Source organism: Eschrichtius robustus, chromosome 20, assembly GCF_028021215.1.
Source record: "Eschrichtius robustus isolate mEscRob2 chromosome 20, mEscRob2.pri, whole genome shotgun sequence".
Classification (NCBI taxonomy): domain Eukaryota; kingdom Metazoa; phylum Chordata; class Mammalia; order Artiodactyla; family Eschrichtiidae; genus Eschrichtius; species Eschrichtius robustus.
This window is the reverse complement of record NC_090843.1, coordinates 38270819-38287539: the sequence shown is the minus strand read 5'-3', so window position 1 is coordinate 38287539 and position 16721 is coordinate 38270819. Positions and strand designations below refer to the sequence as shown.

The 16721-nt window shown below is 39.3% G+C and overlaps 1 protein-coding gene across 2 annotated transcripts in view; it reads left to right on the top strand.

Moving 5' to 3' along the window:
• The window catches only part of MMD (monocyte to macrophage differentiation associated), a 28517-nt gene extending 12094 nt beyond the window's left edge, over positions 1-16423 (top strand). The window contains exons 3-7 of one of the 2 annotated variants that reach the window (XM_068530983.1): positions 1056-1228; positions 4932-5006; positions 6631-6732; positions 8726-8795; positions 14516-16423. In XM_068530983.1, coding sequence (XP_068387084.1) covers positions 1056-1228; positions 4932-5006; positions 6631-6732; positions 8726-8795; positions 14516-14716 — 621 coding nt within the window. In that variant the 3' untranslated portion in view covers positions 14717-16423. The remainder of the gene's footprint in view (positions 1-1055; positions 1229-4931; positions 5007-6630; positions 6733-8725; positions 8796-14515) is intronic. The other variant, XM_068530984.1, reaches the window with a different exon arrangement.
• Positions 16424-16721: the final 298 nt, after the last annotated feature.

Here is a 16721-nt window from a genome sequence, read left to right as displayed (position 1 = left end):
AACATGAAAAAAGTAGAAAGGACATAATCTCAAAATTAATTAAATTGTTTTTTGAAAATCTTTGTTGTCCTTAATTTTCTCTCTGTTCTGGGCCATTGAATACTTCAGCATTTGAAATTCAGTGCTGATCTCATCTGGGGGATTTAATATTCTGTTTCAAGAGGGAAATAGAAGGTGTTGGAGACAAAAAAGATAAGATTGCTAAAGTTTGCATTCTTTGCCAGGTATGTTTATTCCGCTATCTAATAAAGTAGTTTATTTCTTCTGATGATTTCTGTTATTATAAAATGTTTACTAGTCACACTGATATGACTAGACATTGAAATTTGTGTCCATATGTAGTGTAAAATGTGGTGCAGAAAGCAAAGTTCTCTCTAAGATTCTAGTCTCTTAAAATTATTTGAATAAGTAGGAGTTGATTACTCTTGCCTACGTGAAAGGTGCTATTAAAAATGAAATAACCCTTTCACTCTGCAGTAGCTCGCAAATTGGTGGAATGTAGATATCCAAACTAGAAATCAGGACATATGATTTGAACAAATGATTTATTTGAGTGTGCTATGTACATAATAGTTACTGACTTGATTCATTTAGTTACCCTTTGCTGGAATATTGGGATTTCAGTAGCACATGGGGGAAACAGGAAAGAATATTTAAAGACAAGACCTCCCTGGGAAATCTGGGTACATGCTTGCCATTTGAATATTTTAAGTGCCTACCCTAAATCACATTAGAGAATACGATGAAATGTGTTCTTAATTAACGAAATTAGGATAGAGGACATTTGTTTTGCAACAATTGAGTAATGTTTCATTCTTACTGCTTGACTGTGTACCCATTGGTGGACACAGGTCCTAGGCCCTAAACAGCAGTACTTGTTTTCAGTGCCGTAAACGGACAACTTCATCTGGCTCTCGTTATGATTATCCAGGAAAGGCAAATGTTTGTTTTAAAATGATCTTCCTAAAATTGCCCCTGGTAAACCTATGTATTTTTAATAAAGTTCTCAATTCAGTGTTTTGCTGAATGTTTACTTTTCTTTCCCTTTCTCTCAGTTCCTCATTGTTCCAGCCATTGTGGGCAGTGCCCTCCTCCACCGGCTGTCTGATGACTGCTGGGAAAAGATAACAGCATGGATTTATGGAATGGGCCTCTGTGCCCTCTTCATTGTTTCCACAGTATTTCACATCGTATCATGGAAAAAGAGCCACTTAAGGTACAGTGGATGGTACGCTGTTTCAACAGGTCACTCACAATAGTTGGCTCGGGTTAGCCTCTCACGCTGGCATGCTTTGGTCAGGTGAGGCAAAGAGTGGACATTTTCCTGCCTGGTAGAGTCTAATGCTGTCCCGACACTCAGGAAATTTCCTATGGATTGGACAGAATTTGAGCACCCCTATCTGTGTCTTAAGAAAGCAGGCCTTTGCTCAGAAACCGAACAAAACCACATTGCTTCCTCAGGACTTACAATGTAAAATCCTGACACCTGTTTTCCAGTGTGTCAGCACACTAAGGAAGAGCATGGCAGCTGCAGGGTGATGACCAGTACTCTGGACTTGCAGTCACCAGATGGGCTTTGAGTCCAAGCCCTGCCACTTAGCCTTGTGTAGCCTCAGTTTCTTCATCACTAAAATGAGAATGGTAATGCCCGACTGGCGGGCTGTTGTGATAGGTGAATGAGATGATGCATGTGAGAATGATTTGAAAATTACAAATCACTACAGCTGTACTACAGGTATATTACAGCTAGGGTTTACTGTTTTGCAAAGTTCAGCTTTCAGAATTAGGTCCCGTGCATCTACTCAAACAAAATTCACATATGTTGCTACAGTTAGCTGTCAAGCACTTTCCAAACAATATTGTGATCCTTAGCCTCCCAATGAGAAGGACATAAAAGCATTCATCCTTTGAATGAAGGGTTAATTTGGGCAATACAAAGGTAGCAGCACACCATCTAGTTGCTTATGAAATGGATTCTGCACAACCCAAAAGGGCAAAGTTTCTTCTCAAAAAGGAGGACTCAGAACAGACTTAAGAGTGATTTAATGTAATATTAGAAGATAACTTTTGGGGGCTTCCCTAGTGGCACAGTGGTTAAGAATCCTGCCTGCCAATGCAGGGGACACAGGTTCGAGCCCTGGTCCGGGAAGATCCCACATGTCGCAGAGCAACTAAGCCCGTGCACCACAACTACTGAGCCTGCGCTCTAGAGCCCGCAAGCCACAACTATTGAGTCTGCATGCCACAACTACTGAAGCCTGCGCGCCTAGAGCCCGTGCTTCACAACAAGAGAAGCCACCTCAATGAGAAGCCTGCGCACCACAATGAAGAGTAGCCCCCGCTCGCCGCAACTAGAGAAAAGCCTGCGTGCAGCAACGAAGACCCAACACAGTCAAAAAATAAATAAATAAAATTAAAAACAAGGTAACTTTTGGTTTTATAGATAGACTGTTCAAAAAAATCTCGTTATTCAAACAATCTAATATTGAAAAGATATGCTTTATTTAAGAGCAGGATTTGGGATTCATATGATGATTCCTAGTTTCCTCACATGTAAAATCAGACTTTTAGAGCTGGAAGGATCCTTAGGGAACATCTGATCCAAACCCCATAATTTTCTCCTGGGGAAACTGAGACTCAGTGATTCCAGCAGAATCTGATCATCCCAGGATCTCTGACTCCCAGTCCTGAGGTTTATTTCCACTGCACCCTTTACAATGTTGCTTATAGTTTGCAGTCTGCTACCTTTGCCTATAAGCTGACAGTTCCCAGGGCTTAACATAAAACTACAGCATTGAATCACGAGGGAGCTCTGGTACACACTCAAAAGCAAGCCTCAAAAGTACTTGTCCTGGCTCTTCAGGATGCACTGTTGCAGAGCCCAGAGGCAGGAGCACTTCATTATCTTCTTGGCCCGATCCAGTGCTTGTGGTTGCCTTTGCTGACTTGGCTTTGCTGTCTAGATATCTGAATCAAAGAGTTGTAGGTGCCTGCTTCGTTATTCAGGGCCTCCCTGCCAGGGCCTGAGAAGAAAGTGTAATAGAAACTAGTCTCTCTTGAACCTTGAAATAGCACTGCTAGAATCATAAGCCACATGTGGATTTTTGCTCTGCATTAATTCTGTAAAATATCCCAAGTATAGCCTTAATTTAAGTAAAAGAGGGAAGGGAACAAGCATTTATTGAGTACCTACTATGTGCTAGGCGCTGTGCTAAATGCATGGCTACATCGTCTCATTTAATGTTCACACGCACTCTGTGATAGAGATGATATTACTTCTGCTTCACCCTTGAGGAGAGTGAGGGTCAGAGATGGGTGGTGGGTCTTGAATAAAACTGCACGCTTGACTATACCTGCTGCAACAGTGCATAACAGCCTAGAAAGCAGAATTAGAAAGACCCCAGACCTGGCTTGGAATCACAGTCATCCAAGGAGTTATTCTTCTCTTCCCTGCATCTTCTACCTCATCTTCTAGCCCTTTTAAATCAGGATCTTCTGGACTGGAGTTTGTGACTGTATTTTATAAGCTCCCCAGGCGATTCTGAAAGGCAGTTAAGTTTGAGAAACATTAATCTAGTGTTTGCTTTTTTAGATCTAAATTATTTTCACTTCTTCACTAACATGTGACTAAAACATCCTCAGCCTGCTTTGGTCGACACAGAGTGTGTGATGAGGCAAAATCTAGTACTTGTGCACCACCAAACCACAGCTACTACCCCTTGGACTGGAGATGGATTCAAGACAATGCAATGCATTTGTACTTTTAAATTACCTCAGGAACTTCCCTAGCAGTCCAGTGGTTAACACTCTGCTCTTCCGCTGCAGGAAGCGCAGGTTTGATCCCTGGTCGGGGAGCTAAGATCCCGCGCACTGTACGGTGTGGCCAAAAATTTATAAATAAATAAATAACCTCAGTAGAGGGCGGATTCTGTCTAATCCGTTTTGTGAATAGACCTCAGTGAGCCAAATCTTTGTACACTTCCTGACTCTTCAGTTTTAGAAGGAAAAACTTGCTTAGAAGCGCAGATCACGGGGCTTCCCTGGTGGCACAGTGGTTAAGAATCCGCCTGCCAATGCAGGGGGACATGGGTTTGAGCCCCGGTCCGGGAAGATCCCACATGCCACGGAGCAACTGAGCCCATGCGCCACAACTACTGAGCCTGGGCTCTAGAGCCCGTGAGCCACAACTACTAAGGCCTGTGCGCCTAGAGCCCGTGCTCCTCAATGAGAAGCCACTGCAGTGAGAAGCCTGTGCACTGCAACGAAGAGTAGCCCCCGCTCGCTGCAGCTAGAGAAAGTCCGCGCGCAGCAGCAAAGACCCAATGCAGCCAAAAATAAATAAAATAAATAAGTTTGTTAAAACAAAAAAAGAAGCAGCAGCCCAGGTGGCTACCCTCTTGACAGCAAATGAGCCTTTTTTTTTTTTTTCTGGTTTGTGTTATTGCTGTTCCTAAATTAGTTTCTAAATTTGCTTTATTGCAGCTTACTGTCTACACTAAGATTTGGAGTAAAAGCTGCTTCTAAGACATTCTAAAAAGAATGTGGCTTTGGGGACTATTTACTGAGCCTTCATGATTTTGTGCCCTGCACTATGATAGGGGTTGAGAGGTGGTCTGCCCTCAAGGAATTTCATTTTCCTATTAGATAGGATCTAAAAAAAATAGAAAATATCAGAAAAGACAGATTTTGAATTCCTGATTATTGTGGGGTTCTTACATGGAGAGGATCTATGGTATATGCAATCTTAAAAATAATATAAAGCTTTTACTTGTGGCTCCATATTATTAAAAATAGCTGTGCGACTTTGAAGGCCAAGTTATAAATGCCATGAGAACCAAGAACAAGAGTGGCAGTTGTGACATAGTGGAGTGATAACCCCTACTTCCAGTCGTAAAATTTTCTGAAAACTCTAACTTGTTCCCCCCCCACAGGACAGTGGAGCATTGCTTTCACATGTGTGATAGAATGGTTATCTATTTCTTCATTGCTGCATCTTACGCCCCATGGTAAGATACAGTCTTTATATTTTTGAAGATAGTGTTTTTATGAGAGAATTCTCGGTCCTTCTTCCCTCCCTTCTTCCTATCCCTGCTCCCCGGTTCCCCTACCCCAACACACGTACATGCTTTTTTTTTCTTTCCCATTTTGACTTACTTGGGTCAGATTGCAGATTTTAAGGGGAGAATGTTACTGCCATTCAGAATACATATCTGGCACTGGATTGTTTGAGAGAAGTGCTACTAAGTTGTGTGTAGGCAGCACGCTGACTTTTGAAATGTTACCTTTGCCTTCCATATTCTTTGTATATGCTTCTGCTGCTGCTCAGAAAACCTGGACACCTAATTGTTTAAGTGGAAATACTGTAAATACGTACAAAGAAAACAAGCTCACTTTTGAAATTTATACTGTTGGTCTTCACAGCACAGTAGCTACTATGTATGGAGTGCATTTCTCATTTCTTTAGCTATATGAATAAGAGAACTAGCCTAATTAGTTAGCTATTTAAAATACCTAGTATTCAGTTCAATGTCCTTGTTCTTCCTGCCTTTTTGGTATAGATCAGATAGAGTCTTTTGCTGCTCTGAAGCCCATAATTAAAGAAACATTGATTTTCCTCTGTCAAGATATGGTCCAGTTTTAACCACTCAGAAATTCATATTATGCCATCAACTATATATCATTAGAAACAGCAGGCCTCTAGATTCTGACTAATGCAGCATCCATCATTCAAAAGAAACCTAATTATCTGTTGGAGTAAAGAGTAAGTGCTGTCTCTCCCCAGTAACTGTTACTAAATTATAGGTCTGAATCATATTGGAGCGAGAATACTTAAAGGCTTTTGTGAAGTATACCTCAATTTAAAATAAGTAAATAAAAATTTTAAATGTAGACTGAGGAATCAAATATTACAGTAGGCAGTTTGTTCGCATGTACTCTTCGATATGCAGGTGGTACCTTTTCCATTTGGAAATATTAATTTTGTAGTAATAGCCATTCAGAACATTTTATTTTCTTATCTATTCTTAATCTGAATTTAGTACAGGTGAATTTGCAGCATTTTAAGTTCAGGCCTCACAAGAGTCCATGGTTAAATTCTAACCCACAAAGTATCTTCCATAACATGTATTGGGCTAGATCTTCTCATGTTCTCTCTTGGTGGAGAAATTGATAATGGAGACATTTGGTCTGTGTATTAGGTATCCACTGTGTGTATGTGATCTGGTTCAGGGTTTTGTTGCATTCTCAGTAAGCTTTGTAAACAATCTGCTCCCAAATACATAGTCAGGAACAACAAGGCAAGTAGCCTTTACAGCAGTCTGCCTAATAAGGAAAGTCGGGCATCACAGATGTGCTGGGACTTACTTCTACAAGTCTCCTTTTAGCTGGTTCTATTTTTAAACCACATTGGAACTAATTCTAAGTCTTAAAGCTTGAACGACAATTTTATCCTTGAGTTATTAATTTTATCCCAATTGCCCAAATACTTCCAACCACATGTTGACTGCTTTTTCTTTCTGGTCTTGTCCTGGTACCTTCTCTCCCAGTTTTCAAGACTAGAGGAAAACACAGGTTGTATGAATTCCCTTCATTTATCACTTCTGTTCTTTGTTGTCATGTTTACATTTTTAGGTTAAATCTCCGTGAACTTGGACCCCTGGCATCTCATATGCGTTGGTTTATCTGGCTCATGGCAGCTGGAGGAACCATTTATGTATTTCTCTACCATGAAAAGTAAGAGAAAATAATTTACATTTGATAGCTTTAAAATTAACTTCCTAAATTTTATCTACATTACAGTACAATTTACTTTATATTTGCAGTTCAAAATAGTAGAAATACATAAATAGAATATATATTGTTTTAACAAATCTTTAGAACCATTTGATATTCATCATTGGTCTACAGACTGCTGCAGACAGAAATGAATGGTGCCTGTGTGATATATGATATAGTTGAAGGACAGGGTGCACTTGTCCCTCATCTAAAACGACAGTTTTGGAGTCAGTCAGACCTCATTTCACATCCTCAGCCAGGCTAGTCTTATCAGCAAACTAGCCTTATCCTCTGTGACTTAAGTTACCACATGAGAAAAATAACTGCTTTTCTAAGTTTCTTTGAAGGTTGAAGATAATAGCTATTAAGCCCCCACAGAACACCTAGATAGGAACCCAGAGGATGTTCCAACCTGGGACTCCCTGAGAAAGGGTACATTTGGAAGGGCATCTAAACCCTTAGTATCCTCACCATGGGACACACCTTTTTTAACCCGTTATTCATATCTCCTAGTCTTAAGTGTGAAGCAATATAAAAAGAAAACTTATTGAAATTTAGCAGCTTAGTTCTAGAGGAGACCTTCAAGGTCATCTATTTGTGCTTCATGTTTAAAAAATGAGAACATTTAGTACATGCATCAAGTTAGTGACTCATCTGGAATTAGGACCCATGTGTCCTAGTTCCTATTCCATGGCTCTTTTCATTATTTCACATGCCTGAACTTGAGAAACTCAAAACTGTGAAATAATTGTCATTGGATACAGTTTATTAAATTCTTTATCTATTGTTTTTGGCAGAATGGCCCTCAGAATTAAACATAACTTGTGTTTGTCACAAAGTAATAAATTGTTTTCTCTTTTCAGAAGAAAGTGGTAGTTTTAGCTAACTTCTCTCTGACTTTGAAATTCACTTAAATGCATTTTTGACCATAATTAGCAATTCTGAGTGGTATTATGCGTTATATATATATCCAAGGGAACAGTTTGCTTTGCTTCTCAGGCTCAAACCCCTAATTTATATCCTTGGATAAATTAGGAAGGAAAGTAAGACAACTCTCTTTTCTCCTATTCCAGGCCTTCTAATATAAACCAAACCCACATTCTTCCCCAGTTCCCTGATATGATTACTTCATGGTGGACTTTGAGTATAAAACACTAAGAATGAGATGCGAGTCACCCTTGGCCATTGGGTTTGGCAGGTATTACAGAGAACCTAAATGGTGCCATGTACTGTTCTAGGCCCTGCAGACCCAAACATAAACAGAACTTGGTCCCTGCCTTCGAGGAACTTAGAGTCTAGTTTGATTAGGCATAAATATAAGTTGAATTTCAGTACAGTGTGTTTTTTAGCATTTTCAGACTTCTGCACCTAAGGTGATGAGCCTTACAAACTGGAGTTTGTACAGATACAAAATTAAGAGACAATCAAAAACACATGCCCTTAAAAAATAAAAAAAATTTTTTAAAAAGTAAAAAAAAAAACCAATAACAACAAAAAACACATGCCCTTAGTTCCTTAGGGCTCCCATCCCTTTGCCACTGATAAACTGCTCCAAGCTATTCCCTGTGCAGCTTCATAATTTCAGTGTCTCATAACGATGGATTGGAATGGCGATGAAGGCAAACACTCTGGGATTAGAAACGGAAAATGCATGGTGAACTGGATTCAATGATAGCTTTTGGCAGAGAACGTTTTGCATGTAGCATGTGGAATTTGATGCCTTATCCATCCTGAAAGAAATGCTAGTTCATTGTTACTCAACTACAGTATTTCAGTTAGAGCCCTCCCTAATGGTCTCCTACAGGGAAAATACATTTCATTTGAATAGTCAAGAGTTTACATTTGTCTTTCAGAAGAAAAAGGGAAAAACTGGTAAAGAAATAGTCTGAGTGTTGTAGGAATAGATATATTAAATTAATTTAAATTAAATTAACACATTTCTGTTCTGCAGGTATAAGGTGGTTGAGCTCTTTTTCTATCTCACAATGGGGTTTTCTCCAGCCTTGGTGGTGACATCAATGGTAAGAAGTTGCTTTATAATTTAAGTTATTTCACCTTATTTTCTTTTAAATCGCTGTGACTCTTAATATGTCTATAGATACGATCCGAAGCTTTTCTTCCTGAAGTTATGACATGTCCAATAACTAGAGATTCAAAAGAAAAAATATATAAATTACAAAGTGCCACAACTTGTACTACCTACTGTCTGTAGTTTGGAAAAGCTATACATCTAAGTGTGACTCCTTCCGTATGGTAATCTGCTGCATTTGTTCTTTGGGATAACCCTTCTGTTCACCCCACCTCCACTCCCACCCTTTTCCCAAAGAGCTGTGAGATTATGTGAAGGTGGGAATTTCTACTTGGATTACTTAGTGTCTTAACCCTAAATCCATGGCGAGGGTAAATTTGGAGGTTTCTTACAATGAAGAAAATATAAATTAGTGACTTCTTTTTTTTTAGAGCAGAAATTTTTTTTCTTAATTAATTTATTTATTTCTGGCTGCGTTGGGTCTTTGTTGCTGCGAGCGGGAGCTACTCTTCATTGCAGTGTGCAGGCTTCTCATTGTGGTGGCTTCTCTTGTTGCAGAGCACCGGCTCTAGGCGCACGGGCTTCAGTAGTTGTGGCACACAGGCTCAGTAGTTGTGGCGCATGGGCTTAGTTGCTCCGCAGCATGTGGGATCTTCCCAGACCAGGGCTCGAACCCGTGTCCCCTGCATTGGCAGGCGTACTCTTAACCACTGTGCCATCAGGGAAGTCCCGTGACTTCTTAGAACTTAAGAATTGGAAGGACCTCAAAAGGTCATTTGGCTCAACATTTTATTGGATATTTCTCAAATCCCTTCACTCTTACTTTTCCTTTCACTTGCTTTTAAGTCATATTATTTCTCTTTCTCAGGAAAGTGCTTTTTTTTTTAACTTTGCTTGAAATTTTCTTTTGGGGACTTTGATGGGTGAAAGTGTGGCATTCATTACCTTTAGTAGGCATTTGCACATATGTGTTTTGTACTCCCATTCAGACTGATTACTGTTGAGAAATCAATGTTTATCTCTCAATTTAAAACAATAACATAACAACCTCACGATCCCATCTACTGGTCACTTGTGCCTTTAGCTTATGTTTTCCCAGTCCTACACTCTGCATTTTGGGGCACCAGCCACTGTGTGTTTAGTTTGAACTCTCTTCTCAGCCTACAAGGGTCAGAGTTGTACCTATAATTTCCTCCTGAGCTCATAGGCAAGTTATAAGAATGTAATTTTGCTGTGCATAGTTCTTGCCCTGGTCACAAAAACACCTGTAAAAGGTTTAGGATTTATAGGTTTGCTTATGTTTTTTCAGAGGGTATGTCTTATGAGAATGTATCAAGATATGTTCTTTGAGATATGAGATTTATAATGGCTTTAATAATTACCTCGTAGCAAAAATACATACAGTTTAGCTGGTAAAAGCAACAGGGAATAGTGAGGAGAGGGAGGTGAAAGTCAGAAATGAGAAGATCTGCCTTGAAGGCCATATAGATAGAGGGCGATTGAAGACACCCAGAGCAAGGTCTGTGTTGATGGGTCACTAATCATTAGAGTGGAACTTCAAGTAAATTCCCTCTGGGTATCATAAGAGCAAGTTTATCCAGTATTTTTACTAGCCTAAATCTTTCATTGACATTTTCAAGTAGTACAATAGCAGGTGACTAATGTTTATGTTAATCAAACAGGAAAATCCCCACACTTGCCCAGATAGAACTTAGAATCAAGCAGAAAAATACAATTCATATAAAATAAGAAATTACCATAAAGTTTTACAATGTCATTGATTGGGGAAAGTACAGCCTACTATGGGAGCACGTGATAGATGTACCAGAGGAAATGCTATTTAAGCTGATTCAGAAAGACAAATAGGAGCCAAGAGATGGAAGGAGTGATGCAGGTGGTACAGGAAAAGGATACAGCATGAAGGAAACCCCAGAGATGCGGAGAGCACAAGCATCTGAATATGCATATATGCATGAGGGGGTGTAATTATGCAGGTAGCACAAGTCTCGTGATAAAACTCGTGAGCTAGACAGAGACCAGATCAGAAAGAACCACACAGGCCATCTGAAGGAACAAAGAAACAGTACAAGTGATGAAGACTCAAACCTTTGGTGTTCTGGTCAGAATAATGGGTATCGGAATTACCCTTCTACCATAAAGAACTTATAAAAGTAGGAAAAGTATGTGAAACAACTATTTTTTGGCATTGGACACAGACATATAGGACTATGATGCTTGCGGGGAGAGAAACCAAAAGATGAGCTTCACACGGACTGCAGTTTTCTCCCCGGAATGCTTTCCAAACTGCGAAAGAAAATGGAGTCCAAGAGCAGCAGTCTGGGTGGAGGAAACAAATCAGCATTTCAGCTCCCGAGCCAGCTGCAGTTTTGGGGCAGGGTACTGGAGAGGAGGGAACTTCACAGAGAGTCTCCAGAAATCTACAAGGGGTTTCCTTGAGTCCTTGCCCGAATACTAAGCTGCATTTGTGCAGGGCAACACTCTGCGTGCACTGGCTGAGGATAGCTATTGGAAGGCTGTGAGATAAATGGAGATTCCAGAAGGAGCCTAGTACTGGGAGATACCAGAGTTCCAGCCAGCCAGAGCAGGAGACCATGCTGAACAACTTAGGTATTCCATTGACCCTAGCAAGACCACACCTTAGGATAAGAGCTACTCTGGCCCTAGAGTGAGAGCGGCTCTGGCACTGCCATAACAAAGCCCAGAAACCTCGAAAGGATAAAATTGATCCTTCGGTAAATAAACTGCCTACTGGAACAAACTCAACATTCCTTCGAGGAAGACAACAAAATCTATACTCTAACAACTCGGCATCCATTATCCAAACAAATACTACTAGACAAGCAAGAAGGGCCGAATGGAAATTCTAGATCTGAAAACTATATGTTAAGAAAAAAATTTATTTGGAGGGGTTTAACAACAGATGGGATACGGCAGAAGAAAAGATCAGTGAACTTGAAAATGAATAGTCAGGCCTCAGACTGGGAGAAAATATTTGCTTTCTCTATATGTATCTGACAAAGGATGTGTATCAAATATTGTAGCACTCTAAGTCAATAATAAAAAGCCAATCCTATAAAAATGGGTAAAACACTTGAACAGACACTTTATAAAGAGAAAGAGATACAAGTATCCAGTAAGCCCTTGAAAAACTGCTCAATGTAACTAGTCATCAGAGAAATCAGGGAAATGAAAATTAAAACCTCAACATGCCACCACTACACACCCTATAGAATAGTTAAAATTAAATTAAAAAGACTGATGCCACCAAAACCCAGCAAGGACGTGAAATAACTAGAACCGTAATTCATTGTTGGGGAGAGTATAAAATGGTATAACCACTTTGGAAATTTGTTTAGCAGTTTATTATAAAATTAAGCATAAATTTATGACAACAAAAATGAAAACATATATCTACAAAAGGACTTGTAAAACAATATAAATGTTAATTTTATTCATGATAGCCCCAAAATGGAAAGGATAAACAAATTATGTTAAATAAATCAGTGGAATGCTAAGTAATAGAAAGGAATGAATAACTGATATACAGTCGCACATGCATGAATCTCAAAAACATTATTTTGAGCAAAAAGGAAGCCAGACACAAAAATGTACATACAGTATAATTCCATTTATGTGAGGTTCTAGAACAGAGAGGCTTAGTCTGTGGTAATTGCAATAAGAACAGTAGTTGCCTTAGTGGAAGGGCAAACCTTACTGTTCACTTAATATCTATGCATTACACTATGTAAATTAATCATCAATTTTTAAAACACCCCCTCCCCCCAAAAAAGGAATATAAGTTCAGGAAATAAAACACTTTAGTTCTTGGTTCAAATCCTGATTCTGACACTTAAAAGTTACGTGACCTTGGTAGATTATTTAACCTCTGTGTATTCTAGTTTTCTCGTCTGTAAAGTTTGGATAAATTAGTACCTAAGTTAGGGTTGTGAAGATTAAATGAGTGCTTCAAACAAGTCCTGGTACATAGAAACATAGTAATGACATTGATAATGAAGAAAACATACCTGGTTTTGTTTGTTTTAGGATTAACTATGTCTGGTTCTTTGAAAGTTGATAAGCAGATGTGGTATCTTGAGGAACTACCTATTAACAGAATGTATGTCAAAACCAAGCTGTGTGCTTGGTTTGGTCTCTTGTTTATTCTTTTAGTGGAAGAAGAAGGAGTGGTGTCTTTCAGGGCAGCAACCAGCTGTGTGACTTTGTTCAGGCTACTTATTTCTCTGGCCTTAGCCTCTTCATCTCTAAATTAAGGAGGTTGTGTTGGATGAGTGAGTCTTCACTGGGGAGTCAGATGCCCCTGTGAGAATCCCATGAAAACCTCAATCCTCTCTAGGAAAATGCCTCTAATAACACATACACAGAGAATTTTGTATAATTAATGGATACTAATTGTTTTATAACCTCTAGGAACTAATAAATGTAGCTGGTGTTTTGTTTTGCTATGTTTTACTTTTTAAATAAAATGAAATCTGACTGATGTGCCATCTTACCAAGGTTAAGGAGAAGTCCAGTATCAGTCAGTTTGGATTGGCTCCTTCCTCATCTTTTGATCTTACGAAAACCGTGGTGCTTATGTGAACTTTGAAAATAGGGCTAATCCTCACCCCTGGCCCTGGATCCTCACGCTTGGTTCTTAGCTCGTGTCTGTGGCAGCCATTGCTCTGGCTGAGGCCCATGGGGCCATTCAAGTAGGTGGCTGCACTGGAGCTTCCCCATGTTCCTTGTTGGACTTGGCCACCAGGACCTGCCCCAAGGCTAACAGCGTTACAGCCATCAGTGCCCAGGCCTCTGGGACACCCACACACCTGTCCCCTTCCAAGGCCTTGCCACGATTTGGCTTAGGTTTCCACTCACCCTGCAGAACCTGAGACCTTTCTATTCCCGGTCCCCAGAAATCCTGACTTGTTTCTCTGTCAACTTCTTAAGCCCTGCCTCTGTTCTCTTCCCCTCTCATTCATACAGCCCAGTCTAATCTTGTAGATGGGTCGAGGTCTTTGAAAACCAAGAGTAGCCTATAAATACTCCTTTTTGTGCTAAAGCACACCTGACTGTTAATTTCCTCCTAAGCTAAGAAACTCCCAGGCACAAAGACAAAAAGGCCTGGCAACATCTAGAAGGTTAGGAAATATATTGTGCTACATGGTCTCAGATCTCAGAGGTCACTCCTAGCTATGATTTTCCTGTGTCAGCCATAAGGAAGCCATAAGCTCACAGAAGCAAGTGAAGAGTCTGGGAAAAGCGATTAGTTTAGAACAGTGTTTGAGGAGGACAAAGGGAGTGAAAACCAGGCTGAGATGTGGATTATAAATGGAGTGGCATGGGTGTAGGGAAGAAAGCTCCTAAGGAGGAAGATGAAAGCCAAGGACTGTACTTTATTAAAATGAACTGTTGTTCCTTGTAGATGCGATTGCAGTCTGCTTAAACATGGTATAAATGAGCAGAAGGTGCTTCTTTTTCCCACGGGACCTGTAACCTGACTGCTTGGCCGATTCAGAGGGTAACCCAGGTCCACTTAAGTGTAATTCATGTTTACAGATGAGGATTCTATCTGTTCAGAGCTACTTCATTGTCTAGAAAATCAGGAGACTTAGGGGAAATTGCAGTGATCTCTTTAGCTTGTCATGTCAGAATAACATCAAAACCTTTTGAATTTTTTTCCTCTGTTGACAGAGTAACACCGATGGACTTCAGGAACTTGCCTATGGGGGCTTAATTTATTGCCTGGGCGTTGTGTTCTTCAAGAGCGATGGCATCATTCCATTTGCCCATGCCATCTGGCACCTGTTCGTGGCCACGGCAGCTGCAGTGCATTACTATGCCATTTGGAAATATCTTTACCGAAGTCCTACAGACTTTATGCGACATTTATGACCAATCTTTACTAGGTCTCCAAACCAGTATTATTTCAATTATGGCACTTAGGAGCGGGGTAAGAGCTGAAAACTGCACCCAGGGAAAAAAAAAAGAAGACAGCTGTACTGACTTTATATCTTTTGAATATAATTACTGTGAAAGTATAAAAGCTGTGTTCTGGAATTTTCCCCCTCACAGCAGATAAATAAGGTAGTGAATTAATTATTCATTCCATTCCACTATCTGAAGTACTCTGGATAGACTTGGCCAACTGATGTTTACAAACCAGAATTTTGTATTTTAATTTTACAGATTTTACTACATAATTTTTCTAAATTACTAGGTCAGGCTGTAAAAGTCAGTGCAATAACAAAACTTCCTTTTTAAGAGAAAATGGTTTCTATCACTTTCCCATTAGCTGTGTGAAGAATCATGGACAGAATTTACACTACTTTTTACCATGTTTCATCTTGGCATAACATGGTTATTTTTTAAATAGAAACTTCAGTTTTTTGTAAATTTTTAAAAAATACTTCATTGAAACGCATTTCTGCAGTTCCTCATTCGTGTGAATTTTTGCAGCAAGCTGTCAACATTCCACAAATGAACAAACATTATACCTCTTCTGATAGTTTTATTAAGCATGGAGAAATTGCCAATTTTTAAAAACTACAAGTTTTCCAAAACTCTTCTGCCAGCCTCTGACTCTGAATTCCATGTTGCTTTGGACTGTATACTTGACCTAGTTTGGTTTCCCAGCGATGGAAAAGTATTTTGATATCATTAACTTTTTCAAAAGATTCAACTTTTTCTCTATGCCTTTGCCATGTCTTCTTCAGGGTCCTTTTCAACAGCGGATGAGTATCTAGTCTGTACTAAGAGAATATTGTTGGGTTGGCCATCCACTGAAAACTCCTGAAGAGTGTTATGGATTACAGCGAATAGTGGTCATGCCTGTTTGGTGCCCAATGGTTGTCATTGTCACTTAGCTTTATATTATCAGTTTGATAGTCATTTTAAATTATGGAACTAGATGCATAAATTCACATTTCTACCTTTCCTTTGCATCTTCTGATACACTTTCCTCTTTTTCATGGAAAAGTATTTAAAGCACTGTTTGACAGATAAACTCATGTGTCTGTCGTCCATGGGTTATATCCTGGCTCAGTGGAGTGGTATTTAATATATTGTTTTTGGTTTTCCTTCAGTGTCTTATATTAAGATTAACATATTAGTTGCTTTGTTGGTTAATCTCCTGTTGGTGTTTTAATAAATGAGATAACCTTGCCTTTAGATCAGGTGCTGATATTGCCTGTTTTCTAGTGATGGGTTTGATCATTGGAATTGTTGGTTTGTCAATACATTGAAGTCAATTCATTGAAATTTTGTACTGATGTAGCTTTAAATGAGGGTTTATTTTGTGTGTGTATGTTTAGAACTCTCCGACTTTGGTAAATTATGTGGGAATGAAGAACAGAAGAACGGCCTCTTGCTGGTGAATTCTTAAATAGGCAAGGTATCCAGTGATAGCACCAGCCAGACCACCCCTTCTGCATGATTCTGAACATCTGGATGCCCCTTGTTTTATTGTGCATATTTTATTTTAAATGTATTAACTTTTGTGGCTTCATTTAAAGTCTGCTCAAAAGTACCACTGTCAAAACCACTAAAATGTATGTAAAAAATAGTGCTGTAGACTAAAATAAAATTGTTACTTGGATTTGTTCCACTGTCTCTAAATTAGATGACTGTGAAAATGATAATGCATTTTTGAAAGCCTGAGCTCATCTAGCATATGTAATTCGTATAGTAGCCTTTTTTTTTTTTTCTGAAAAGCCAGGATGGGAAGAAAAACAAATGTACCCTGACATCTAGAATTTTCTAGTCCACTTTTTAATAATTGAATTGCCAGAAACAGTGCAAACATTAAAATCAAACCACGTTTTCAGTTTAAAATATACTAGTCTGGGCCTAAAGATTATAAATTTTATAGATGATGTATCTTCATCCCAGAGAAGACCTT